This window comes from Ictidomys tridecemlineatus, chromosome 7, assembly GCF_052094955.1.
Source record: "Ictidomys tridecemlineatus isolate mIctTri1 chromosome 7, mIctTri1.hap1, whole genome shotgun sequence".
NCBI classification, from domain to species: Eukaryota; Metazoa; Chordata; class Mammalia; order Rodentia; family Sciuridae; genus Ictidomys; species Ictidomys tridecemlineatus.
In genome coordinates, this window is record NC_135483.1 from 3,069,380 (window position 1) to 3,082,438 (window position 13,059).

The 13,059-nt window shown below is 43.9% G+C and overlaps 1 protein-coding gene across 19 annotated transcripts in view; it reads left to right on the forward strand.

Moving 5' to 3' along the window:
* Ptk2 (protein tyrosine kinase 2) overlaps nt 1–13,059 on the forward strand; it is a 238,148-nt gene that overhangs the window by 74,492 nt on the left and 150,597 nt on the right. For all 19 annotated transcript variants that reach the window (XM_078016629.1, XM_078016638.1, XM_078016631.1 and 16 more), the window contains 2 exons: nt 3,533–3,759; nt 11,725–11,891. In XM_078016629.1, the coding sequence (XP_077872755.1) occupies nt 3,565–3,759; nt 11,725–11,891 (362 nt within the window). In that variant the 5' untranslated portion in view covers nt 3,533–3,564. The remainder of the gene's footprint in view (nt 1–3,532; nt 3,760–11,724; nt 11,892–13,059) is intronic.

Consider the following 13,059-nt stretch of genomic DNA (forward strand, 5'->3'; position numbering starts at 1 on the left):
TGTAGCTCAGTGTTAGAGCACCCCTGGATTCAATACCCAGGGCCACCCAAAAAAAGGAAAAAAAAATGTTCAGAGAAATCAGACACATGTCTGTCCACCCAGCTACTCTGTATGCTGAGACAGGAATGTGCTTGAGCCTGGGAGCTCCAGACCAGCCTGGGCAGCACAGCGAGATCCTAACCCATTCCAGAAAATGTGATCAGAGGATCTGGTATACTAGCAACAGGAGAGCAGTACAAATAATATTGAGCAAGTCAGGGGGGCAGTGAGACTGAAAATAAGACATGTCCGAATACGCCCCTGCGGCCTGAAGCTCAGTGTCAAATTCCTGCCCCAAAGAGGAAGCCAGAGTTATCACAAGTGGGCTTTTAGTTGATGGTCTAGCAACATTGCCTTGTATTCATTCCAGAAGTTTATTTGTAGATTATTTCAGATTTTCTTTATAGGTAATTATGTGGTCTGTGAATAATGATAGTTTTATTTCTTCCTTTTCACCCTGTGTTCTTTTCCTCTACCTGCAGCAATTGGCAGTAACTTCTGGGGCAAGGTTACTTAGAAGTGGTTATAGTGAGCATCCTTGTCTTATTTTTAGTCTAGGAAAGGGATGTTTCCCCCTGGCTTTTAATGAGTTTCTTGGAGATACTCATCAGGAGATTAAGGAAGCTCATTCCTAGTTTACTAAGAGCCCTTTATCATGAGTGGTTGGTAAATTGTATGACATGCTTTTCCTGTCTGTGCTAGATAATTGTGGCTGTTCTCCTTTCTGAAAGAGGTGAATTACAAATTGCTTTTGAATGCATAATCACCCTTGCGTTCCTAGAATAAACTCATTTTTTTTCGTGATGTATTCTTTAATTGTTGGATTAAATTTGCTAACAATTTGTTAAAATGTTTCATTTTAGGAGATACCAGCTTGTATCCTTTTTTGTATTGTCCTTGACAGGTTTCGATACCACTGCTTTGCTTGTCTCAATAAGCTGATTTGGAAATATTCCATATTTGTTGAATTTTTCTGTGAGATCAATATATTTTTTCCATTTATTTATTGGAAGAATGCAAATATTCTTATTGGAATAATTTTAATTATAGATTTTTAAAAATAGTAATCTAAATTTTATGTTTATTGTCTCAGTTTTCCTGAATTGTGTTTTGCAAGGATTGTCTTCCATCTAAAATTTTCAAGTTCATTGGCATGAAGTTATTTATATTCTCTTATTAAGAATATTAAAATAGGGCTGGGACTGTGGCTCAGTGGTAGGGCGCCCGCCGTGCACGTGTGAGGCCCTGGGTTTGATCCTTAGCACCAAATAAAAATGTTTCCATCTACAACTAAAAAAAAAGTTAAAAAAGAATATTAAAATATATTAATAGTCTCATCTCTTATTTAATTGTCTTTTTCAAAATTAGAGCATTTTAGTTGTACACTATAGTAGGGTTCATTTTGACAAAATCATGAATGTGTCGAATTTGATTTTCTTTCCTGTTTGTCCCTTTCGTTCCCTTCTCCCCTGCCCCTTTCCTTCTTCTCTCCCCTACCTTGTTTTCCTTCCTCTACTCATCTATTTGCTCATTTATTTATTTATTTTTGATTGGTATTTTCAACATATACATAAAGGGATAATTCCCTGAAGTATATTTGTATATGCACATAACATGATTTTGTTAAATTCATTCTGCATTTCCTCCCATTTCCCATCCTTCTTCCTTCCTCTCTGTCTCTGCTCCTCCTCTGCTGATATTTCCTTTATCTTGGTGATACTAACCCCCCCACCCCCAGCCTTCTTTCCCTTATTTTGCTCCAGCTTCCACATAGGAGAGAAAACATTTGACCACCCTTTATTTTCTGGGCCAGTCTTACTTCACTTAGCATGATGCTGTCCATTTCCATCCATTTACCAGCAAATGCCATGATTTCATTCTTCTTCATGGCTGACTAGAACTTCATTGTATATACATACATTTTCCTGATTCTTCATCTGTTTACAGGCATCTGGAGTGGTTTCATGACTTGGTGACTGTGAACTGCCCTGCTGTAAACACTGAAGTTGCTAGATTGCATTGATTCTGTGTATTGATTTTTTTATTCTCAATGTCATTAATTATTTCCCAACCATTTTATTTGTATCCTCATTTTTGCTTCATTCTTCATAGTGCTAATGTTTCTTGTCTTTTTCAATCCTTGATATGCCTTACTATCTTTTATTTTTAGAAAAGAGATAACTTGATTTTTTAAAATTTTTAACTGTATTGTTGGATATGTGTACTTTAGCAGTTATTTTCAGTGTTTTTATTTGTAGGGGTATTTCTATCTCCTTCCTGGATCCTTCCCTGCAGATTCATGGTACTTTGTTGTGGGAATTTGCCATAGTTCATTTGCCTACTCTCTTGGGCCAGGTTGGAGTGAATGACCTTATACATACATATTGACAGGTTGTAAATATGTGTCTTAACTGGGGCTACTGTAACTAAATGCTTCTAGTGGGGGCTCAGGACGAGGCGGAGTCCTCCAGCATGCCAGCCCCTTGCTGCCCAAGGCCCTACTGGCTTCTTTCCCACTAGCCACCTTTCCTGGACTCTTCTGGCTCTCAGACCTGAGCTTCCTGTAGGAAGAAGCAGCTGTCAGGAATTGGGTTCTGGGTCCATCTCCATCGCTGTTGTTCGGGCTGCCACAGATTGTCTCTTCCTCAAGCCCAAAAACATCAGTTTTGTTTTGTTTTCTTAAAATCCATATTTTCAGTTTAATCTCAAGGTGAGTTTATGAAATAATGCAGTCACTTAGGCTATTTTGTTTTCAGTAGTTCTCAATCAGAGTCTCTTGCTTAACCTGACTTGACTAAGTGGGAGGAACTTGTTTTGATTCTAGTGCATTTATTTATTTATTTGTTTGTTTGTTTTATTTTTATTTTTTTTTAAGAGAGAGAGAATTTTAATATTTTATTTTTTAGTTCTCGGCGGACACAACATCTTTGTTGGTATGTGGTGCTGAGGATCGAACCCTGGGCCGCACGCATGCCAGGCGAGCGCACTACCGCTTGAGCCACATCCCCAGTTCCTGATTCTAGTGATTTTAGTTGCCAGTCTTAGTATGAATAAAGTCTACTCATTGAGTTTTTGCTGTAGGAAGAATGAACTTTTTTCTTAGGGGAAAGTTCTCAAAACTGGGCAATATTTTTAATTAACAAATCTGGCTTTTGCTATGAGATTTTCCCACAAAATTCAAGACTGTAGAAGTAAAAGGGAAGGGACATAGATAGCACAATGAGTTTTTTACATTACTTAAACAGGAGTCCTGCTCTTCAAATGAATTCTCCAACAAGTTTGTGTTATACTGTGGTCAGTCAGGCCCTGCCTTGGGTATGGGGACACAGTGATTACTTTGGCAGGTTAAGACCCTATTCACCTCAAATTTCTTCTGCATGATACATCATGGGAGAGAGTGAAGAATGGTGTTGATAATATAAATACGAATGCATCAGATTGTGATTTGATTTCAAATATTGGACATTGAAAAAAAACTTTTTTCTCTTAACAGAATATGATAGATACCTAGCATCCAGCAAAATAATGGCAGCTGCTTACCTTGATCCCAACTTGAACCACACGCCACACTCAAGTGCTAAGACCCACCTGGGTCCTGGCATGGAACGTTCCCCTGGTGCCATGGAGCGAGTATTGAAGGTCTTTCATTATTTTGAAAGCAATAGTGAGCCAACCACCTGGGCCAGTATTATCAGGCATGGAGATGCTACTGATGTCAGGGTAAGTATATCTCCCAGGCGACATTATTTTAAGTTTAAGGATATATACAAAAAAAAGATGAAGAGGTTCTTACTTATCGGGTACTTTCCAAGTTACAGAAATGTCAGGGATGTTACCTTTTTCCTTTTAAGCTTTATTTATTTACTATGTGACTGACGATAGTTTTAGTTATAAAATTTCTTAGGAAAATATTAGCTGAATCATATTCATATAATGGTATTGACTTGTTCCTCCCCCCCCCCCGTTTTTTGAGTTCTTGAAAGAGAGGTTTTTATTTCTTGTGTTTCAATTAATAAAGTTTACGCCTTTTACATGTATGTGCTGAGTGATTGTTTTAAAGATTTGTTTGCTAAAAGGATTCACAGGATTCCACAGTTTGTAGGTGAAGTGTCAGTTCACAGTGATTCCTTTCAGAAACTGGAGAGAGCAGGTGCCTCTGGGCTTGGCATGTGCCTTCTTCCAGATTGAAGACCATCCCGGCTCTCTGTGTAGCACCTCAATATGAGGAAGCCTCAGGCCTCTGGTGGTGTGGCTTGTGAGCTGGTCACATCGACACTTGACGTGCAGGATCAGCCTGCACCCATGTCGCCACCCAGGCACCACCAAAATCAGACGCAAGACATGAATCTAGTCATGGTTACTGAGCAGTGTTGCCAGCCTGCTATGTTATTTCCCTAAGCAACTCGGGAATCTGTGACTACAGACCTTACTTATCTTGGTCATGTCTTTGGCCAGGTATCAAGCCCATGGTCTAGACTGCTCTGGTCACAAGCATGGATCACTTCAGACAGCAAGATGAACCCAGCCTGTACAATGTTAAGATGAGTCATTCAGCCAGGTGTGGTGTCACACATCAGTGATCCCAGCAGCTCAGGAGACTGAGGCAAGAGAATCACAAATTCAAGGCTAGTCTGGGCAACTTAGCAAGACCCAGTCTCAAAAGGGGCTGTGGGCTGTGGGCTGTGGCTGTGGCTGTGGCTCAGGCTCAGTGGTACAGTGCTTGCCTCATATGTGTAAGGGACTGGGTTTGATTCTCAATACCATGTATAAATGAATAAAGCATCAACAATTTAAAAAAATGGTAAATTTTATATTATGGGATGCAGCTCAGTGGTATAGCATCCTGGGTTCAATACCCAGTAAAACACACACATATATATGCAGGTCAGTCATCCACAAACATTGTACTTATATTTTAGAATATGACAATATAGAGAAAATTACAGTCTACTCAAGATAGACGCCCCTCCCTACCTAGGAGAAGGAATGCTGTTTACATCAGACTTCCCTTAAGTGACTACATGTGCAGGTAAATGTTGACTGTTATCTTCAAAGGGCTCAGGACAGAGAGTGACTTGTTCTTCAGAAGATGATACCAGATAATTATTAATCAAGAAAATCCAGAATGAAGAAGATTCCTGCAGGAAAGCAGTGATGTGGAAAGTTAACGCACAGCTAAAATACTTAGGGTGTGATTGTCGGAGCAGAAAAGCTAGAAGGAGCCACGGCAGCCATCCAGCAGGAGACTGGATGGTGAGGCCCATAAGCAGGCCACTGCCTGTCTATGGTCTGCCTTGCTCCTCTCTAGAGTTCCCCTCACCTCCCAAGGCTATGGCACAATCTGACCCAGCGCCCTGCCTGTCCCTGCCGAGGGAGCTCGGGTTTGTCTAGGCCCAGCCTTGGTGCCACCCAGTTGTCACGCTGCACTGGCATCCCTCCTGGAGTATGCTGTGCTGTAGCGCACTTTGCAGATACTGTTTTCTTTTCCTTTATACAAATTGAGGTTTGTGTCCATGCTATGTTGAGTAATTCTGTGGCACCATTTCCCAGGAGAGTGGACTCACTTCATGTCTCTGTCACATCTTGTCAATTCTCACGTATTTCCAACTTTTTTGTTACTGTTAAGGCAGTTATGGTCACCTGTGATCTTACTGCCATAATCATTGAAGGCTCTACACACACAGCCATGAAAGGCATCAGACTTAATTGATAAATTATGTGTGGGTTGTCCCTGCTCCAGCCACTGGCCACCTCCTGTCTCTCCCTCTCCTCCAGCTTTTCTGTTACCTGAGGTACAGTGTATTGACGTTGTGCCATCTAACAACCCACAGTAGTCTCTGTTCAAGTGGAAGGAAGAGCTGCAAGTCTCTCACTTAGAATCTAAAACTGATGAAGCATTATGAGGAACGCCTTTGTGCCAAATGTAGCCAAGTGGAGTGCAAAGGGAGATTCTGGAAGGAAGTGCTGCTTCAGTGAGTGCATGAATGACAAGAAAGTGAAACACCTTATTGCTGAATGGAGGCAGTTTTAGCAGTCTAGACAGACCATCCAGCCACCCAGGGCATCCCACAAGCCAAAGCTTAGCCCGAAACAAGGCCCTCTCTCTCCAGTTCTGTGAAGGCTGAGAGAGATGAGGAAGCTGCAGAAAAAAAGCCCAAAGGCAGCAGAGGATTGTTCTTGAGGTGGAAGGGCAGGAGCTGGCTCTACAGAAGCATAAGAGAAAGAACCATCAAGTGCTGACGTGGCAGCTGCAGCTCATCACCCAAGAGATCTAGTCCGGGAGTCAGTGGAGGTGGCCGCGCTTCGTGGTGTGCTTCCCGTACCAAGGGAGCAGCCTTCTGTCAGAAGAAGGTGCACCTGGGACTTCCATAGGAGGAGCTCGAAGTCAGTGCCAGCTTCCGAGGAAGAGGGATTCTTCCTCACCAGATCTGCAGAGTGGGATTGTGTAGTGGCAGAAGTCTGGCCACTAAGACTGGTATGCTCTAAGCCCCAGAACCCGTGGGTGTTCTCTCACATGGTCTAAAGGCCTTCACAGATGTGGCCTGGGAACAGGGAAGTCCAACACCAGCGACTTTACATGTCTGTGGTCAGAGGGAAGTGACTGTGACAAAGGGTCAGATGCCATGTTGTTGGCTTTTGAATGGAGGAAGGAACTGTGAGCCAAAGCATGCCAGTGCACCAAGAATCTGCAGGCAGCAAAGCCAGAGCTCCAGAGAGACCCACTTTAGACTGGTGCTCTCTAGATCCTGAAGACAATGCTTTGCGCTGTGTGAGCCCTGAGAGTGTGGTGACTGTTGACTTAGGCAGTGGAAGTGTGTTCTTTTAGTGGAGGGCTTTGTAGAAACAGGACTTAAAGCTCTGGACTGGTTGGATGACTTAGTGATGGGTCCTGGCAGTACAGGGTGTGATCAGAGAAGAAGATGGGGATGCTTTCACTTCTTGAAGAATGTCCAGAGGAGGAGTACATAGAGGAAGGAAATGCCACACACTGCAGGTCAGTCCTAGGAGGACATAATGGCACTATGTGGCTTCGATGTCTCTTTCTTATGATAATGAGCTCATCTTTAAAATTAAGTGTGGGGAGGTAACTGGAAACATCAAACCTCCTTTTTGCATGGTTCCCTGCCTTACCTCCCCCCATCCCCAGTCAGCCGTTGCTCACTTGCAGCGTTCACTGTCAGTGCTCCTGCTAGACTCTGGCCCTTCGTGGGTGAAGATGGCACCTCACCTGGGCTCGAGTTGCTAGTGTCACATACACAGTGGGTTCATGAACTGGAGGAAAGCGTCCTATGACACACTCCTGAGAGCAGTAAAGGTTTCGTTCCACAGCACTGCCTAAAAGATGGAGGACCAGATGGAACCAGGCAAACTCAGGCGGACACTGTGCAGCCTCGTCTCATTGGGAAGCAGCAAGAAAAAGCCTGGGGTGTGTTCTGTGGTTCTGCTGTTAGCATTGTGGCAGGCAGGCCAGCAGCAGGGGTCACGGCCTCTCAGAGCCGCCCTGGTGCCAGCTGCTTGCCTCCCTGAGCATGTTTTGTGGCAGCTGCTCCTGAGGCAGCTTTTCCATTTCTACATGTGCCTGTGGTGTGGCAGCACCTCTCTCAACCACACAAGCACAAACACTACCCATCAGCAGGGAAATGACTACGTCTACTCCTGCTGCCAGAAATGCAGACGTGGGCTTCTTTTACTTTAAACTTTAAAAAAGAGTTCTTTTACCAAAATATCAATATAAGAATATAATCCAGGGCTGGGGATGTGGCTCAAGCGGTAGTGTGCTCGCCTGGCATGTGCGGGGCACTGGGTTCGATCCTCAGCACCACATAAAAATAAAATAAAGATGTTGTGTCCACCGAAAACTAAAAAATAAATATTAAAAAAATTCTCTCTCTCTAAAAAAAAAAATTATATATTTTCAAGAAAATTGGGTATTTTAAAAATCTGGAACAGATAGAAAAGTGGAGGCTTCAGAGTAGCTGAGTATTGTTTTGTATTTCCTATGACAAGTTTGTCATGCACAGTAGGATGAGAATTTAAATTTTTATTCAGCTAACTTTAGTAGTATTTATAAACCATGTTCTCTCACTCCCTGGGGACATTCACATTTATAAATGTATGCATGCCAGAAGTGAGTGCTGTATATCTGAACGAGTATGTGCTATGGAAATGGCAGCCGTTAGTGTCTGTGAGTTTCTCCCTCACTAACCTCTGCTTCTCAGGTACTTGCTGAGCTGTTCACAAGCAAATACTTGGTGCTCAAGATAACATCTGTAAGCTGTTGAGTATGTGCATCTGTTGTGATTTGGATGTGAGGTGTCCCGCGGAAGCTCATGTGTGAGACTAACGCAAGAATGTTCGGAGGAGAAATGATTGGGTTATGAGAGTCTTGACCCAATCAGTGAATTAATTGCTGATAGGATTAACTGAGTGGTGACTGGAGGCAAATAGAATGTACTGGGGAAGTGGTCAATTGGGAGCATGGCTATGGGGTATACTTTTGTACCTGGCAAGTGGAGTCTGTCTCCTTGTTTCCTGATCACCATGGGAGCTGCTTCCTCCACTACCCTCTTCTACCATGATATTCAGCTTTACTTCAAGCCCTGTGGAATGGAGCCATCCTTCCAGGGACTAAGACCTCTGAAACTGTGAGCCCCCAAATAAACTTTTTTTTTTCTACAATTGTGCTAGTCAGTCTTTTAGTCGTACCAGTGAAAAAAAACAGACTAAATCAGCATCAGCTCCATATACTTAAGAACCCCACATTTCATGTTTGCCACTGTCCAGAGACTCTGAGGGAAAGAATAAGGAAAAGATGGAACACAGTGTAGACACATAATGAGAAAGCACAGCACAAAACAGGGAACCCCTTGCATTGTTATACTTTTAGTTACTTGGAGGAGTATGAAAGTGTGACAATATGGAAAGTGCTACAATACGGAAACTGAAGTCACCTGGGTCTCTTCAGGCAGTGTGGTCCAGGGAGTAGACTCAAAGTCATTCTCCTCCAACAAGCAACAAGACCATGGGCCTTTTCTGAAGCAGGGCTGCTCCAGGTTCAGCCTCTCCGTGGACACTGGTTTACTGCAGGTGGGTTCCAGGAGCTGCTCTGTGCGCTGAGAGGAAACGAAGGGGACCTTTTTGTGGGATCGTCAGTGAGAGCACCCAGAGAAGAGGAATTTCCCTTGGATGTGAATGGTGGCAGACACTAGTATTAAGAAATGATTAATACCCTGCGTGGCTTTGCAGTTGGCTTCTGGGTATAAACAGACCAGTTTACTAAAACAGATTAGAGAGACAGGCTTTTGTTCTAGTTCCAACAGCAGAGGGCTTGCTCTTGAACCATGGTGACAATGAGATATAAGGCATGTGGCACACTGTGCAAAGGGTAGCTGGTGTCACTGCCCAGTTCCTGAGCCGCAGGTATTCGTGTGACAGGCAGTGCAGCACCAAGGTCACTAGTGTCATGGCCCAGTTGCTGAGCCACAGGTATTGGTGTGACTCACTGTGCACCATAAGGTGACTAGGTTGCTGCCCCGGCTGCTGAGCTGGCAGATCTGGGAAGGGGGACAAAGCTGCTTTTGTGGGGATTCCAGAGTGGCGCCAGTCCCCTTGCTCGTAGGCCAGGGACATGCGTGCTGGCAAGGAGAAGCTACAGAGCTCTGCTTGGATAGAGTCCGTAAGCAACGACCCTTATCCAGGCAACCCTCACCTAGTGCACAAGATCCCAAGTCAGTAACTGGGCTGATGATTCCCACGACTGGACACCCTTGTGCAGTGTACAGCCTGGACGTCATCTACACCAGCCCTGTCAGAATTCCAGGCTTTTTGCCTCAAAAAGCCAGAAAGGACACTTTATGCCTCCCTCAGATCCAGATGGAGGGCTGCCGGCCAGAGACCACCCCCCAGGACGAGAGGCTGTTGGTGTAGTCTTAGGACTGCCATGGACCACCGGAGCCTGATCCTCTGTTGGTGCTCTGACAGCTTGTCTGCTCTCCATCACTGTTCCTGGGTGTGGTTGGACACCTGAAAGGAAGCTCAAATGGCTGCCTCACCCATTCAGCACTCAGGGAGCTCCACCAAGCCAGACTCCAGGGCACTGTGCAGTCTCCATTGTTTGTGAATGTGCTGTGTCATGTTTGTTTGTTTTAATGGAGAGGCGGGGAACATCCTGTATTGTATTATCAACAGCATGAGGCCATAATGAATAAATAGCAAGTGTGGGAATTTAAAAAAATGTGGCTTACATTACAAGTTATTGTAGCTTTAGTTAATTGCTAATTTTTAATAACTAGTGATGATTTTTTTTCATAGACATGTTTTGTTATAAAATTAGCATTACTTTAACAAGCTTTTCTCATACCAGGTATGGTGACATGAGCCTGCAAACCCTCTGGCTCAAAAGATTGAGACAGGAGGATTGCAAATTTAAGGCCAGCTTCAGCCACTAAGCAAGGCTCTGTTTCAAAAATAATAATTTAAAAAAAAGTTTGGGGATTTGGTTTAGTACCAAAGTGACCCTGGGTTCAAAGAACTCTTACCCTCTCCCCCCCGCCCTGGCCCCCCAAAAAAGCAGCTTTTCTCAATTATTGGAAAGCCTGGGAAGTGTGCCCCTGGGTCCTGGCTTTCTGTGCCTCTCTCATGAAGGGTAGCACTTGAGTCCTCACACCTGCTGACACCTTCTTAGCGTCTCCACAGGGACAGTGTGGGGTGGGAGCTAGCTCTCACGCCCCCCTCCTCCAGACTCAGGGACAGGTGTGATGCAAGCTTTGGGGCATTATAGGCTGCTGCATACTCTGTGAGAGCAGAGAGTAGACTGATGAGGCCCTCAAAGAACTCTTTATTTTGAACATCACCTGGAACATGGGCTTAATTGAATGTTCCTAAACGTGTGTTTTTAGAAAACGTGATGTTTTAGCCTGGTCTTGAGAAATGTTCCGACCTCCCCTTGGGCCAGTCCTTGGGAAGTGGAACCTGAAGAACGCTGGCGCACCTTGGCAGAGCTGGGGTCATGTGAGGGCGGCGTTGCAGAGTGTTGAAGTTAACTGTGCTGCGTTTATCAGGAAGGACTTGGAAGAGCATCTTACTGTTTGTTTTTCTAAAACTTCCCTTGTTCATAAAAATCTTTCTTGGAAACAAATTCCTATATAAAATTAACTGTTAAGTTATTTAACTTGATGCTCTTTTACCAAAGATGTCTGGTAATTAAAAGAGACAGACTTTTCATTTTCTTTTTTTTTCTTTCTTTCTTTTTTGGTTACTGGGGACCTAAACCAGGAGGAGGGCTCTACTGCTGAGCCACATCCCCAACCTTTTTTATTTTTATTTTGAGTTGGGTCTCATTAATTGGTTAGGTCCTTGCTAATTTACCCAAACTTGAAATCCTCCTGCTTTAGCCTCCTGAGCTTCTTAGGTACATGTGTGGCCACCACCTCGTGCAGTCTTTTTGGTTTCTTTGTTTCGTTGTCGTCTTTTTCAGTACAAGGGAGTGAACTCAGGGACATTTAACCACTGAGCCATCTCCCCAGCCCTATTTTGTATTTTATTTAGAGACAGGGTCTCACTGAGGCTGGCTTTGAACTTGTGATCCTCTTGCCTCAGCCTTCTAAGCTACTGGGATTATAGATGTATGCACTGTGCCTGGCTCTTTTTGTTTCTTAACAGCTGTTTCTGTGGGATGTATTCCAGGGCATCATCCAGAAGATAGTGGACAGCCACAGAGTGAAGCACGTGGCTTGCTACGGGTTCCGCCTCAGCCACCTGCGGTCGGAGGAGGTTCACTGGCTGCATGTGGACATGGGTGTCTCCAGCGTGAGGGAGAAGTATGAGCTTGCCCATCCTCCGGAGGAGTGGAAGTAAGACACACACCCCACTTGGTTTGTTTCATGTGTCAAAAACATGCACAGTGCATTGGTGCATGCTTAGTATTCACACTGCTCGTCGTCGTAGCTCCTGTGTAAAGGAAGTGGGTTTGTAATTGCTGGCCAGTGCTGCTTCAGAGGCTAGGTCCACCTAAACCACCACCCATCTTTTGCCATGCACCTTTCTTTTCAGGGCTGCTTGTGTCCACCTCTGTTCTAAATAGAAGGCGAGCCCCAACTCTTTACCTTCTGATCTATGGCCTCTGTTTATGTCGCAGGGCTTGATCTGCCCATCAGTAAACTTCTGGTTACCTTATTCATGGCTGCAGGTCACCTGAGAAGCATGAGTATGTGTGTGACATCCACAGGGAACACGGTTAGGAAGTGGTCTCTTCGTGACTTTTTCTGAAACTTTAAATTAAACTGAAATGATTTTAGGTGAATTGGAAGAAATCCCTATAATTATCCTTTTTCTGTTTCTCCCATAACGATTTATTTATTTATTTATTTTACTCCTAATTTCAGATGTGAGCTGGAAACTGCATCTAAAGTAATAAATTTGAGCCAGGCATAGTGGTACATGCTTGTAATCCCAGTGGCTTGGGGGGCCCAGGCACGGGGATCGCAACTTAGGGCAGCCTCAGCAACTTAGCAAAGCTCTAAGTAATGTAGTGAGACTCTTTCTCAAAAAAGGCTGGGGATATGGCTCAGTGGTCAAGCTCACATGAGTTTAATCCCCAATATCAAAACTAAATTAATTAAATAAAAAATAAATAAATTTTGAGAGAGGGCTGGAGTTGTGGCTCAGTGGTAGAGTGCTTGCCTGGCATGTGTGAGGCCCTGGGTTCAATCCTCAGCACCACATATGAATAAATAAAATAAAAAGATCCATTGACAACTAAAAAATATTTTTAAAAAAATAAATAAATTTTGAGAGAAGCATAACTGGTAACAAGGGGCCTCTTTCAGGGGGTTCTCTTTGTAGGTACTGATGCAGAAATCAAGCAATGTGTAGACAGTGTACGCAGTGGTCAGTCATATTCGGTCCAAGGGTATAAATTAGAATTTTGAGAGCAAAGAAAGCACATTTTGTGGAAACAATCTGTATCTGAAGTGCAGACAACCAGTCTTGTCCCGGTTCCAGAGTGCGTCAGAAGCACAG